This window comes from Caloenas nicobarica, chromosome 7, assembly GCF_036013445.1.
Source record: "Caloenas nicobarica isolate bCalNic1 chromosome 7, bCalNic1.hap1, whole genome shotgun sequence".
NCBI classification, from domain to species: Eukaryota; Metazoa; Chordata; class Aves; order Columbiformes; family Columbidae; genus Caloenas; species Caloenas nicobarica.
In genome coordinates, this window is record NC_088251.1 from 35248869 (window position 1) to 35263591 (window position 14723).

A 14723-nucleotide genomic window follows, 5' to 3' on the forward strand; every position below is an offset into this window, starting at 1 on the left:
AGTAAACACTTAATTCGTTGTTGTTGTTGTTCTCTCTCATGCCCTCTGTCTGGCAGCACTTTTGTCAGCAGGTCTCCAGAGTTCGTAAGCTGGAAGAAGGTAGTGATCTCGCACAGCAAACCCAATGTGGAATAGCATATTGCAAACAGGCTGTGGCTCGTAACAGAGCAGGGGACACAGGACCTTTGTAGGACCCAGCTTAAGGGTAACACAATCCCTAGGATCCCTCCTGCACTTGGAAATGTGCTACTTTTGAAGATGCCTGTGTCAGCTTGAGGGTCTGCTTGAAAAGGCACAGCGTGCAGTGTTTGTTCTTGCGGATGGGGCTTGCTGATTGCAGCAGGATTTAAAAGGCATAAGTCACTCTGGGAGAAATGCAGAAGTCCGTAATAACAGTATTTGCATCTGAGGTAGATAGTCACGAGTGAAGAAGGAGCGTGGATTTTAGGGTTTGTCGTAGACGAGCGATTTAAGGTCCTTTCCTTATAAACATCTGGCATCTATTTGCTGTCCTACCGGGAGCTCCCCCTTCACTGTTCCTGCTTGGAGGGCTGTAACGCTGCGCGGTCACATACCAGACACGGTGCCGTCACGTACTGCTCCGACACCAGGTCCTCACCGGAGACCAGTCACAGCTCAGCCTCGACCTTGGGCTCTTCCTGCTTGGGCACCGGCTACAGCAGAGCCAGGAGAAACAAAATCAGCTTTTACCTCAAACTGTGAGGGAGCTCAGCTCTGGAGGAAAGCAGCATTTAGGGGACTAAAAGCACAGGAAAACTCAGCATTTTCTGGCAGCCACAAAGTAATCCCAGGGCAAGATGCTGACACTGGGAGTTTTGCTCACTGCCGGCACATAGAGATAGGCAAATATTAGCGGGACTGAGAACCTGCCTAAAACCCTAGAAGAAAGCGGCTTCCCATAACGCATCATCTACAAAATTTAAAATCAAACAGCTGTTCAGCGCTTCATCCATCTGCAAGGGATGCTTTTGTAAAGCATATATTGCTTTCAACTTATCAAAACTTATGCTGCATGGGAAGGAATGACTCCAGTCCCGAACAGCCCCTCAGCTCTGCAGAGGGAAGCAGCTACGCTTTCACCAGGTAATGGTTTGATCCTGGCAAACAATGTCTGAGTTTGGGATGCACAGCCAAAGGATGCTCTGTGTACACCTGGCAAAACAAATTCCCTTTCCAGAGATCTCAGACAGTGTTCATGTGCACGGGGACTGAACATTTTGGAAGGCACAAAGAGGTAGCATCCGTGGGGCTGGTGTCTCCAGCTACAGAAACCAGAAAACTTGTTTTTTGTCTGCAGATGCTGGCAGCCACAGGCAGGGACACTTTGTTTTACATATGGAAACGCCAAACATTGCTAGAAACAGAACTGAGAGATTATCATCACATCATTTTTGCAAAATATAGAGCAAAAGCTACATGGCTGCTGAGGACATAATCATCCAGATCCTTTACTAATCAGCTGCTATCTTCCAAATCTGCACAGCCTCCAGTTTTGGTGACCAGGAATGCAGAGGCTTTAAAAAAAAAAAAATTATTGCATAATTAAATTTAACTGTAAGAGGTAGAAAACTGCCTTCTAGGTAAGTGGCTGAAGAAAATTGCCACTGGTCTTGTGTTCATGTGTTTACGAGGCTCTGTTCAGTGTCACCTGACCCAAAATCATTCCCCAAACCGCTCTTAGGATCGTTCACACCCTGACAATGCACTGGGAAGGATCTCAAAGGGGTAGAGGACACTGAACACAGCTGCTCATATGTCTTCTTCCAGACGTGCTTTTTCCTGTGTCAGCTTGTTTTCCCACATTTTTCTCTTGCTTCTGGACAGGACTGTATTTTCAAGTCTAAGAAAATCCTGGTTTAAAGTGATAACTCTATAAATAAATAGCTAACACCCAGATGACTTCAGTAAAGAAAGAGAAAAATGTGACAGTTGGCTACTGCAGGAAGCCAGTTCCCAGGACTCGGATTTTATGAAGTGTTGGAAATTGGGATTATATTTTGTTAGACTGAAAACTCTTGCCTTTCTTTTGCTGCCTCAATCTCCACATGACATTTCTGTTATGAGATGTGCTGGTTTGTTATATGCACAAGCAAACTGGTGGCTTAAGTGTGTTCTTAAGGACACGTCTGGGCAAAAGCAAACACACTTGCCTCTCCAACTTGCTCTCTCCCTCTCCCAAAATCCCTGAACGCTCGCACCACAGTGTGAAGCTGCGTCATTTGTGCTGTTTTATAACCTTGCTTTTGGCCAGTTTCCAATTGCCTCTGATTTTGCTTTAATTACCAGGGAGACAAAGGTGCGATGGGGATTCCTGGGCGGCCGGTAAGTCGAAACCTCTTGCATGTGCCTTGTCCTCCCCATCCTCTTCCAACCCCCAAGATTTTAGGGGGGGGCTTTCAGGACGAACCTTGGCAGGTGTCAGCCTGAGCAAAGCCACCCTCCCTGAGCCCCACACCTGAGAGGATCTCCTGGTTGCAGCAGGGTGGCCCTGCAAACCATGCTGGGGGTGGGGGGGTGTTTCCATCCCCTCTGCCATATTGCTCAGACCCTCTGCTGGTTCAGCATCCCCCTGGTTGGGTGCCTCCTGGTGCCACCTCGTGCGCTGGCTGGGCTTGCTAGCTGTGGGCTTGCTAACACACACCCCTGCAGCTGCCCTTTCCAAATAACCCTGCCCCGAACGAGGCAGGGGCATCCCCTGCCTGGCTGAGTATTGTATTTCAAAGCTGCCCTTCGCTCAGACATCCCAGGGTGAGGATAGGGAAGAGGGCTGGGGTGGGAGCTGAGGCCAACCCTACTCATCCCAGCCCCATAGCCAGGGTTTCGGGGTGGAGGAGCGTGCCCTTGCCGCTGACGCCTGTGTTTGTGTGTCTCTCTCTCTCTCTTTTTCTCCCCACCTTTTGCCCTCTTGCATGTGGCTGTGACGGCTGCCACTGACCCAGGGACTAAAAGGGCAACCTGGAGAGAAGGTGAGTCTGCTCCTCGCAGCATCTCTGACTGTTTTCCTTTAGGGCCAGCCGAGCCCCCAGGTCACAGTCACAGCCGCTGCAGCCAGCTTTGGGCTTTCACCTCCCTGGGCTGCCCCTTCTCTCCCCCGGCAGCGCGAGTTTATCTCCCAAATTCTTTCCAGGCCACTCAGCCTCTGAAGATGCTGTGTTTCTTGACAATTTACTAACAGCGTAAGAGCCATCAGGGCACACGCAGGGCTCCCCTCAAGGCTTCCTGGGTATTAACTGTTCAGTTTCTTACCCGCTGGCAGTTCCACTTGCCCTAATCCACCCTCAGCTGTCTCCCACCTCCCAGGTTAGCCTGATTCCCCAATGCAAGCCATAGCAAAAAAGAAAATGGCACGGCACACTCCTATTTCTGACATGCTTGGACCTCTTCCTCCTAAGAAAAACTAGTATGGTTTAAGTTTGTGGGAGACCATCTCCCAAACTGTTTGTCATGCAGCAAATGGGTGTTTTGTCCATCCGAAGAAGTGGTGGTTTGCAAAGCATCCTACGGCTGACCCCCATGTTTTGAAGTGTTTGACACTTCGCCGTTAGTGTATTTTCCCCAGAGCTGTGAGTATCTCCCACCCACATGAACAGCGGGATGGAGGTGTAGGGGCGTATAATAACTGAATAATGATGTGTAGAAATAGGTAAGCGATGAATATTCACCTGATGGGGGGGATCATCCGTGCAGGGCACTGCTGTACCAGATCCATTCTCTCCTATTCATAGGAGACAGAAAAGCGGCAAGGTAGAACAGAGATTTTTCCTTCCTTGCTTTCAAGCTTCTGCTTGCTCGTTGGAGCCAACCAACATTATCTAAGAGACCAAGATTTCAATGCCTGAAGCCATTCTGCTTTTTCTCTGTGTCTCCTTGCATTTTTCCCTGGCCAAAGTTTTCAACATGAAAGGACAGCAGATAGATACAAACAAGGGAAAAATCACTTGTAATTGCCCATGCCCTCTGTGGCAGTCCCAGGTCCTTGGCAGGCTTTGTTTTGCAGAGAGGTTTGTTCTGCAGAGAGCTCTGCTTGCTCGCAGGCTGCTTAGTTTATCGGATCCTCCATCCCAAGGCTCCTCAGCCCTGGGCACTTCTGGAGCTGCCTCCTAGGAATACACCATGTTTTCCAGAGACCAGGGATGTGTCCTGCCCATCGCACGTCGTGGGTGGCTAGGAGCTGGAGAGGCAGCTGTTTTCTTTTCCAGCAAGGACTTTGCTGTTTTCATCCCCATCCCAACTGTGTTTGAGAAGCACACAAGTGAGGCGTTTCTGGAGGCAGCCAGTGAGCTGCCTGCAGCTCCCATGTCCCTGGAGCCCAGCACATCCCTCCTTCTTTCCTTTGTTGTGCAGGACTCGGTCCTCCTGGGCTCGCAGGAAGGAAACAGCAAGGGTTTCAGGCCATCTTTCACACTTGTAATGGGGCAGAACCTCTGTTTTGCCAGAAAGTGTTTTATATGTTTATAGTATTCCTTGCTGTGCAGCTTCCATTTTCCGGCACGTCTGATCAGCTTCAAATGACATCTCTTCTCCCAGATTGCAGGGCAAGAGCTGGGGGAGGCCGGAATGGCAGCTGCCCCATAAGACCTGAAGGTTTCACACCTTGAGCATGCTCATTTAACCCCAGTCTTGATGGAAATATTATTTTCTTTGTATTTCCCTCTCCTCCTTTTCTCATCCTTTTTCCTCTCCCTTGTCTCTCCACAGGGTGCTCCAGGAGAAGCGGGCATGTCTATCATTGGGCCCCGCGGTCCACCCGTAAGTGGCTTTTCTTTCTATTTTTGACTGATGCAGGATGTGGGCAAGTTATAGGGAAAGGCTTAGGAGGGGCATTAAGACACAGCATCAGCTGGAAAGAGCAAAAACCCTGTATAATGTGGTTCATGTGCTGAGCCAGGCTTGGTTTTATACCGCTATTATATACTATATATAATAAAATTACAGCTCATACTCCAGAACAAATGTGGAAGCTTTCTATTGCAAGGAAATCATATTCCTGTATTTAAAAAGAAGCAGCATATTTCCTTCTTGCAACAGGGCTGCTATTGCTTTTGGAGAAAATACACCCTTTGCCTGGCTGATCTCAGCCTTTGGTTTCATTAGCAGAGGACAAAACCCCCTAATTTTGCAGATGAGCAGCATCAGAGCTAAGCTGGTGACTGGGGAACTCACAAAGATGGGTAGTTCAAAGTTGTTCAGAGGTGCTTGTCAAGTACCTGAAATCTCAGAAACTTTTTGACAGCACTGTTACTGCTGGCTGGGAAGCCGAGGAAAGCGTAGGCAGGATTTCGCACCCTCTTCCAGCAAAAGTGTCCCTGCAAGGTGCAACAATTCAGCCAGACAAAGCTTTTTGCAAGGATATGGCCATAAAAAAAGACCAACATGAAGGGCTGGAGCATCTTTGTGCCCTAAATGCTGGATGTTTCTTGCACTGCGGTTCAGCCATCAAGTCTCTGCTTTCGTGCAGATGCAGCCAGTCCTCTGCACTCCATCCCCGCATAGCCTCCACTGGAGATTTCCATGAAAAAGACGTGGAGACTCAATTTTCCCCCTTCCAGCGGGCACTTCCGATTTTGATTAACCTGTGAAGAGCACCGTCCTTGACCTGCAGAGAGGATGGGCCGCCAGCAACTTTTGTTTCACAGCGGAGGTCAAGTGAGAGAGACCCAGGCCGTGCAAACACTTGGCTACATCTGGCTTTCCAATTAACTTTCTAAAAGCCCCATGATAAGTGTTTCTAATAAGAAACAGCTTTGCCTGTTCCCAGGCCCACCTGCCCTGAGTCTGAGAAACCACAGAACCGAAACGCAGGGCACAAATGGGTCTCCCCGAGTGTTTTATACCCAGCAGACAGTCCAGGGACACGTGGAAGGGCTGGCAGGTCTCTCCATGACAAGCTCTTCGTGAGGCCACCCTGCTCCCCAAGCAGCAGATTCTAGAGGATAAACGCCCCATTGCTTTTGCTATTTCTCACAAGTTGTAGCTCTCAGTCTTCTAAATAGTGTGGTTATGGTAATCGGAGAGAAAAGCCATCAGTCCCTGTCACCGTAGGTCGTGCAGAGACAGACACCACTGTTTTCCTGAAGGACACATGCCTGGTCTGCAGGGCAATTTTTAATGTCTGCTTTGATGCTTCTGCTGCTGTTTGGGAAAGTGCACAACACGTTGCCTCTCCAAAGCAGCAGAAAATTTAGATGGCAAATGATATTTAAAATGGGCTTTTGCCTACCCCAGTCAAAACCCCGAAGTGCCAGGACTGGCACAGCTCCACACTTCCACCCCCAAAGCCTGCTGTGAAGATGATCCAGTTTCCCGGGGAGCTGGTGATAGGTCAAAAGGATGGCTGAGTACTGAAGACAAACATGGAAACCCCGGCCAAGGGGCCACTCGGAAAGACGTGGGATGACAAATAGTTTCCAGATTTTTGTTTGGAGGTTAAAGTTTTTGCTAGAGCTCAGGGCTGCTTAACTTTTGGCCAGAGAGGGACAGTGCGCCGATAGTGGCAGAAACAGACGGTCTCCATGATTTGGCAGCTCCCGGGATTACATACTTCATACAATCAACATTTTAAAAGGAAGACAAGGAAAAACAGCCACCCAACAAAAACAGTCTCTTGGAATCGCTTGCTGCTGAACTGTTGTTTTGGCCCGATACCATGCAAATCACTCTGCCGTCCTCCAAGGAGAAAGCAGCAACAGTCTGTAGTCTACAGAGGAAGCCAAATTGCACAATTTCCAGGTTTTCTCCCTAATTCTTTTTTTAGCACTTCTTGTCCTGGGAGGTATCCAGCAGGGAACCTAAATTAATGAATTGTGGCTAGGCTCCTCTTGATTCTTGCCTTTTCAGAAACCAGCAGTGGACAGATCCTTTAATTTATAGCCTATCTCCCCTCCTGGTCACTGGCCAACAGGACCAGGTGGTTTTATATGTATCTTGCAAAGTGAGGCTGACCAAGTTCAACTTCGCAGCACTGAAAAAAACCAGTGCAAACGGGATTAGGTCCTGCTAGTATTGTGTATAAAAACACAACTGTTCAGCACAACATGAGGCATCTTGTGCTAGAAGCGTCCCTCAGACTCTGCAAAGAGGTTATTTGGCCCTGTCCTCTGAAGGGGCCAACCTTCATCGAGTATCTCTGCAGATGGAGGGAGGCTGGAGGAGACGTAACCCGAAGGTGAAGGTTTTCCCTGCCAATGTGGCTCTGAGCTCTCTCCCACGGGATTATCATTGCTTCACTGGTGCAAACCTCAGCCTCGCAGGGCAGCGTGCCCGTCCCCTCCTTCCCTTCCCTCGGCAGCACACAGGATCACTCTGGTTAAGGTCGAGATGCACCCACGTGTGTTTCTTTTCAGAAGTGAACCTTTATTTATACCAAGCTCTTACCTAGGAAGCCCTTGTGGGACTCAAACAATCCAGTCATGATATCTCAAATTGCTTAAGAAAGCATTTTCTTCCCCAAAACAAAGCACGAGAACACATAAGAAACCTGGGCTTTTTGGCATTGAGGCATGGCTTTCAGGGAAGGGAAGATGCCGCAGTGGTCACTCAATGTGCGTGGTACAGGATTTACCTCATCCTGCTGTTTCCATTGACATGGATGTGCTTCCAGATCTGCTGCAGTCTGGTCCATATTGCTTCCTGACTTGGCTGACATGGGTTTTTTGGAAACTGATATTAAAAAAAATCCTTCAATGAAGTGGTATCCAGTAAAGATACCCTACAAATCTAGGGTAACTCTGACCTGGGATGTCACAGGTCCCAGAAGCTGAAGAACCATGAAAAGTTAACAGCCAAGACAATTTCTTTTTTTCAGTGTTTTTAAGCGAGTGATGAAGCAGCTGCCAAATGCATCCCAAGCCAGTGTTTGCTGTACCTGATCCCAAACCGGTAGCCAATGCTGGCTAGCCAGAAAGAGGCAGGGGAAAGGACTTGCTGCTTATGTTCCTCTCATCACACTACCTAACTCTCCTTTTTCTCCTTGGTCTCAGGGGAAAAAAAAAAAGAGAAGGAAAAAAAAATCGTATCTTTTCCAGAATTATTCGTGAAGGAAAACTAATGCACTGGGACATGAGATTAGGGGAGGAGGAGAAGAGGGATGGCTGTATTTAGACACCAGTGACCTGCAAGGTTTGTCTTGCACAGAGCAGCACCCTGCACTAAACGCCTCTGGTTTATGGCAGCAAGAACTGCCATAAAATGAGCTCAGCCTCTGGAATACACTCCAAAAGCCTAGTCTATGGGCTAGGGACACCCATTTAATTAATGCAGAAACTTTGTGCAGTCCAAACTGGACTTGCTCCAGTATTTTCTTGGCCCTGTACAAATCGGAGTGGGGATGAGAGATTTCCCCTCCTTCCCAAGATGCTTTCCCCTTGCAGGGGAATTGGGTCTTGGGTAACTCTTCAGAGAGTCGCAGCATAAATGGGCAGAGGCTGGAGGAAAGGCTCTGTAGAGAGGACTTAGGGTCAGTCAAAATCCACTTCAATTCCTCTAAACTGTCTCCGTTTCTTCTTTCCCAGGGACAGCCTGGAACAAGAGGTTTTCCTGGATTCCCAGTAAGTGTAACTGTTAATTTATGAGGTATGGGTGAGCAATATTACTAGGAAGTATCCTTAGTGTTCACTGTATCTCATAATTTCTGTCTGAAACCAAGGACCTGATCTGATATCACTGGAAAAAGTAACTTCTTCTTAATTTGTTTTTCTTTTTTATCTTTTAAATGATACTTAGGGGGAAAACAAAACAAAAGAACCTCCACACAACACCGAAAGGAAATTAATTTTTTTTAAAAGTGTTAAAATAACATAGTTGAAGCCAGATCTGTTCAGTAAAAGGAAACCATCTTGAGAAATACCCCCAAACAAAGAAAATAAACCCTGGGCAGGTGAAATTCCAACCTTAATTGAGCTTTTAGGTGATATTGCAATAGCAGTAAGCGCCTGTGATCCAAATGTGGCCCTGCATGGTGCAGGTCAGCTGGGGACCGCACTAGGCTGAACACTCTGTTCACACCAAAGCGAAAGGATAAAAAGCACGGGGGCGGGAATTCTTCTCCAACACTGTTACAGATGACAAGGGAACAGAAAAGAAGCCCAGCAGAGGACAAAGCTGTCTGACCAGGCTCTGCAGCTCTGCCCTTGGCGAAAACAGAGGCTTTCAGCTGCCCCTGGGCTGAGGAGAAGCAGATCTCTCCTTTGCCTTTGTGGTCTTTGGCTTTTGGAGGAGCAGAAAACAAATCAGCCCGGCTCACGAGCAAACGCTGGGTGGGACAGCGCTCTGCGGAGCCTGTTTCTCATCAAACGGTACCTTCAAAATGCTGCTGAGCTGTATGTCACCTCTTCCCTGGGACACTTTTATTGTTCTGTCATTTGCAAAAATTCTTCTTCCCCCAGAGGTGGGTGTCTTTTTAAAGTCTTGAGAAAACTGCTGATTTTCAACTAGTTTACAGGATGCTGCAAAATTTGAAATGCTGAGAGTTTTTTGCAAATTGCCCACAAATCCCTCTTGCCTTTTCTTCCTTTCTTGTGTCTGGTGTTGCTGCCAATGGACAGATAGCCCAGTGAAAGCACTTCTCGTCATTTATCCTTTTTTGTATTTCAGGGCCCTATTGGCTTGGACGGTAAACCGGTAAGCAAACAGCTTCTCTAAAGCCTTTTTGCGCTGCCAGCCTGCCTGTTACAGAGTGTTTTTAAGAGGATTATTTTCCAATGTTAGGCACATGCATGGATTAAAAGAAAATTAGAAGGCTGGCAGGCAGGAGGATGCCACAGATGCCTTGGGGCAGTTGCAGGAGTCAGGAGATTAGGGAAGGCAGAGTGTGGCTGCTTCCTTTCTCGGCAAATCTATAAAATAGCACTTCGCGAGTGCAACAGCCTGGGTGCTGCAGGGAAAGCCCTAGCAGGCGCTCCCACCACAGCCAGCCAGCCAGAGCAGGTCCTCTGGGCACCAGCCCTCTGCCTTGGACAGCCAACAGCTTCCTTTGAAGTTGACCCTACAGCTTCTTTCTCTTTGCTGCTGTGCTGTGAAGACTTGCAGTAGAAGAGGAAAGGACTCTAAAGACCTCCACGCTGTCCTTAGAGCCTCCTTATAATCAGCGTTGTATTAGAGACCTCAGTTCTCATCCTTCAGAGAGCGAGGCACAAACTGCTTTCCTCTGAACCCAACTGACATGAAACCTGTAGCTCCTTCGTCCTCCAGAGCTTTGTTCTTGGCGTTTTGGGTAGCAGAGAGCGGTGTCCTGCCAGGTGTGTGAGCAAAGCTCCACATGCACTGTGTTGCAACTCCGTTGACAAGATGTAGTTAACCATGAGCACCTCCCAAGGCAAGGTTTAAGTGGGCTAAGAGAACATCTTCTAGAGACTGTAGTGGCCAAGGCTGATGTGTGTTTTCTTTCTTTTGCAGGGCCATCCTGGACAGAAGGGAGAGATGGTAAAAAAAAATATACGTTTGTCGGCGGGTGACGGGTTGGTTTGAAATGATGTTGCCTCTCAGCTGGAAACGAGCTCATAGGCAGGGTAGTGATCTTAGTTCAGCTAATGCACAATCTGTGTCTCTGATTCTGTAAGCACATAATAGCAGTGCTGGGATGCATGTCTGTAATTTTTACATTATGGCTATCAGATTAATCATGCGACAACAGCAACTGTCTAGTTACGCATGGGATATGTTTTCCTTGCAGTTAGCAATTACGTTCTTTAAATATACTCTAGGAGCTGACATTTTTTGTGGTTGGCCTCATAGCAGAAGTAAAATTTGATGGAAAGATTTCTGAAAGCCTATTTGGCAGCTTTCAACTTATCTAACAACAACAAAACCCCCATATTTTTTGTATTAAATGTCTGTCGAAGCTCTGTTTCATATGCGCATTGTGCTTAAACGCTTTTGGTTGAAAATGGTAAACTAAGGCCACACTTGATGGAAACCCGAATGCAGCCTTGTTCCTCTTGACATCTCTCCTCATGATGAAATCCCCAAACACGAGTACGCCAAGCTAGGAGCTCTGTAGTTACCTTCGCCTGCTGAAATGCTGAATGTTTTCTTCTGCTAATTCTGTTTTTCTGAGCCTGAGTGTCAGCGTCACCCTCTGGCGAGCACATGTTGATGATCCCCCCTCCCCTCCCTGCTCCTCAGGGAGGGGTGAGATGACATCCCCCTGTTGCACAATCCCAGTTCAGGCAGTTGCAGCTCAGGCTTCAGCCCTGGCTGCTTCTGGTTCCATCCCAGCGCGTCGTCCGACCAGACGTGCTGTCAACTGAGGTCCTGGGAACAATAAGGGTGTGTTTTCCTGATGATTTTTTCCCCTCTCCTTTTAATAATTCTCCCCTGCGGTGCAGCCAGAACATGTGTGCGTTTTCACTCCTCCAGAGTAACAAAGGGAACCCAGATCTCTCTTGGGAACTTTTCTCCACAATTGTTTTTAAAAGCCGAGTTTCCACCTACTCCATAGGCTGAGAGTTTTTGTCTTCTTGTCACTATAAACGGGAATCCATCTCGCTTTCATGACAATGTGTTTCTTTAAAGGGTGCTGCAGGTCCCAGGGGACAACCTGTAAGTATCCCATCTCTTGCAATCACACCTCCTGCTTATCACTTTCCCCTTACGTGCACTGAACTCCTCCATTTACTGAAGGCTTTTTGTTTTCACTTTTATAGGGACCCCCAGGACAAAAAGGAGAAAAGGTAATTTTTATGGGAGATGTGTTGAAAATTAAATGTAAAAAGTAAGCAGGGAAGGGATTCGATGGGCTTGGTGCTGCTCGGTCTGGCTGAGAAATACAGCAAGAGCAGAGGGCTGTGGGGATAGCGGACAGGAGGCAGGGTGCTTCTCGGGTGCAAATTGGCATAGCTGCACTGAATTCAATATACCCACAACGATTTACACCTTCTGGATCTGACAGTGTGTGTCTATTTCAGTCCTCTCTGTTCGTGGTTTAACCTCTTTCCTTTTAATCCCCTTCTTTCACAGGGTCAGTGTGCAGAGTACCCGCACAGGGTAAGTTGTTAGTGTTATTATCGTCTGTCCCGTGCCTTCCTGCATGTTAATCCTCCTTGGTTTGAATGGCTTTTTGTTGGAAATATAGATTGTTTCATTAACAAGATGCGTCACTGGGGCCCTGAGGGCAGCACTGGGCCGATTGATGTGTTTCGAAGAAAAGCAGCAGATAAGGTTTTCCAGGAGGGATGTTGGTTCTCCGGTCTGTTCCTGCCCACCGGGGCTGACCCCCAGCTAAATGCTGTCATCACTGCTTCCTGCAGACCATCCAATGCTCTGTGCCGGAGCGGGTTAGGTCTGTGTCCTCACCCCAAAACTCAGGGAAACCTGGGGTTTCTGGAGGAGGAGAGGTCATCCACTCGCACCTTGCACTGCAGCACCAGCTCTGTCCTGCTCCCGTGGCCTCTGCTGTAGTGGCATGGTCAGGAGAAGTTCAGGGTTTGCAGACCTTGGGGAAACTCTTATCATCATTTCTCCCTTTTCTTCTCCCTCATGCTGGCCTCAACCCTGCACAGAGACAAGGGGAAGGGTTGTGCTCCCTGTCTGAAAGTGACCCTGATCACCCCTGGCCACGGTGCTCTGGCCGGTCCCTGGTAAACCGGTCCCCACGCTGGTCCCTCAGCCTGGTGGGCTTTCTGCCCGCAAAGAAGAGGCGGAGAGGGAGGGTTGATGCCAGCATCTGTTTAATGAAAGCCAGGATGTTGCCTCTTCATCCTGGCCTGGCTGGCATGTACCGCAGCCAAGAGAGGAGAGAGTACATCATGGGGTTTGAGGGGATTACAGGGGTAAGATTTAACCAGCTCTAAAAACAACCGGAGTGCTGAAAATCCACTGGAAATGTGTTGGAACGACATCATATGATGTGGCTGGAATTTGCAATCTGGATGTAGAGGGAGACGGGCTTAAGGGCTTTCTTTTTATTTTCGATGGGCCTTTGGGCAATTAGCTGGGCTCTGGTCCCTGGCCCCAAGGCAGCAGGTCCCAGGATGCTCTATGGGGCAGAGGCAGGGGAGAGAGCTGGGCTGGCAACAAGGGAGAAGGGGCCATGGGTATGTGCCAGCCCCGGTACAATAATAGCTGGTCAGCTGTGTTTATTTAGGCGAGCTGGCTCACTAGATTGTTATGTTAAAAAGAAGCTAACAATATTCACCCAAGAGGTATCCTGGGATCCTGTTACAGCCCTTGGCTCCAACTGTCCTCAGTGCTCAAGGTGAAAAGCAGCGGCAGGATCCGCAGCAACACTGGGAAGCGGAGATGCAGCTTGTGCATTGCTGGCAGTAGCCAGGGCTCAGACCTGGGGGCAAAGACACACTGGTTTGGTGGGTCGGGGCTGTAGGCACCCTGGGGTGATATGCCAGAGAGTTGCGACAGCGAACAAAGGGCAGGTGCAAAGCCTCACATCCCAGCAAAGCCTGGTGATGCTTCCTTGGCTCTCATGGAGGTATTCTGGTCTCATGAGGCAGCAAGCTCAGCATTTTATAGAGCCCATGAGTTGTTCCAAGGCAGAGACATACTCACAGGAAGGGTGGCTGTCTCAGCAACTCAAGTGTGGGCTGTCACAGGCACAAATCAGCCAACAGAGGTGCAGTTCCCTCTCTTCCTTCCCAAAATGAAAATTAGGATGAGCATTGTTGTACAAATGCTATACATTTGACTGAATTGCAATTTGTTCTTGCTTTACTGGTTGACAAGGTCCTTTGTCAGATGTTCTGGGCGAGGAAATGAAAACCAGCATCCTGAAAATCCAGGGGTGTTGTTTCAGTTTTGTTTCGTCTTTGTTTTCTTAGGAAGGAAGTGTAAGGTTAGGATGTATGCCTTGGCTCCTGTTGTAGTTTCCTATTTTTTTTCCTATACGTCCGGCGCTGCTGTGAGGGACAAGACCAGGCACGGTACTATCCATTTGGTGTGAGCTGGCCCTTCGAGCTGCTCCTAGGTGCTGTCCTGGGGAAGGGTGATTAGCTCAGGGAGAGCGGGGCCCAGCCGCGCTCCGTCTGCTCTCAGAAATGCCGCGTGTCTAACTGTGACCCCGTTTGTGTCGTGTGTCTTCACCGTCCCCTAGGAATACCTAAGTACCACCCTTGCAGCCCTGCGCTCTAACCAGATCCTTACGCTAAAGGTTTGTGGGTAACGGTCTGAGGGGACCCAGTTCTGATGCAAAGGCATGAGGATGCGGATCCAATATTGCACCGCTGAAAAAACCTTGCCATTGGGACACAGAGGGGGCAGGGCAAGAGCCGGGTGGAAAAAGCTTCAGGTTTCTTCTCTAAACTCTCCCACTTGCACCTGAATCCATTGCTGGGTCTTGTTTCTCTGTTTTCAGGACTTCTTCCCTCCATTTTCCTCCTTATCCTTTCCAGCATCCTTCCTCTGTTTTCCTGTAAGTTGCATAATATTTCAGAGACACTTCAGGGGTTGAGGAGCCAGGTGTTCCAGCAGCGCTGCTTTTGTTGTGATAGCCTGTGGCTGTCTGGATCAGTGTATTCGAAAACAACCACCTGATCACAGGGCGGTGAGGCTGCAATATTGGGTCGCCACCTCACTTTGCAACAGGACTGGATCCTTGCTTCCCCTGCAAACACAAAGAACGGTGTTTAAAGGGATTAAAGTGCGCTGCTTCGATGTGCACGGTTACCGTGGTGGGAGACCTCTGGGCACACCTCTCAGATCTGAGCGCACAGCTCACACAGGGGAACGTTGCACTCAGGGGGGACATTTTTGTG

The 14723-nt window shown here is 48.6% G+C and overlaps 1 protein-coding gene across 2 annotated transcripts in view; it reads left to right on the forward strand.

Annotated features, from left to right (window-relative positions):
* The first annotated feature begins 1083 nt into the window (after positions 1–1083).
* Positions 1084–14723, forward strand: part of LOC135990623 (collagen alpha-1(XIII) chain-like) — a 62451-nt gene continuing 48811 nt past the window's right edge. Inside the window, exons 1-10 of one of the 2 annotated variants that reach the window (XM_065638417.1) lie at positions 1084–1104; positions 2308–2343; positions 2961–2987; positions 4720–4770; positions 8532–8567; positions 9613–9639; positions 10414–10440; positions 11533–11559; positions 11664–11690; positions 11977–12003. In XM_065638417.1, the coding sequence (XP_065494489.1) occupies positions 2323–2343; positions 2961–2987; positions 4720–4770; positions 8532–8567; positions 9613–9639; positions 10414–10440; positions 11533–11559; positions 11664–11690; positions 11977–12003 (270 nt within the window). In that variant the 5' untranslated portion in view covers positions 1084–1104; positions 2308–2322. The remainder of the gene's footprint in view (positions 1105–2307; positions 2344–2960; positions 2988–4719; positions 4771–8531; positions 8568–9612; positions 9640–10413; positions 10441–11532; positions 11560–11663; positions 11691–11976; positions 12004–14723) is intronic. The other variant, XM_065638419.1, reaches the window with a different exon arrangement.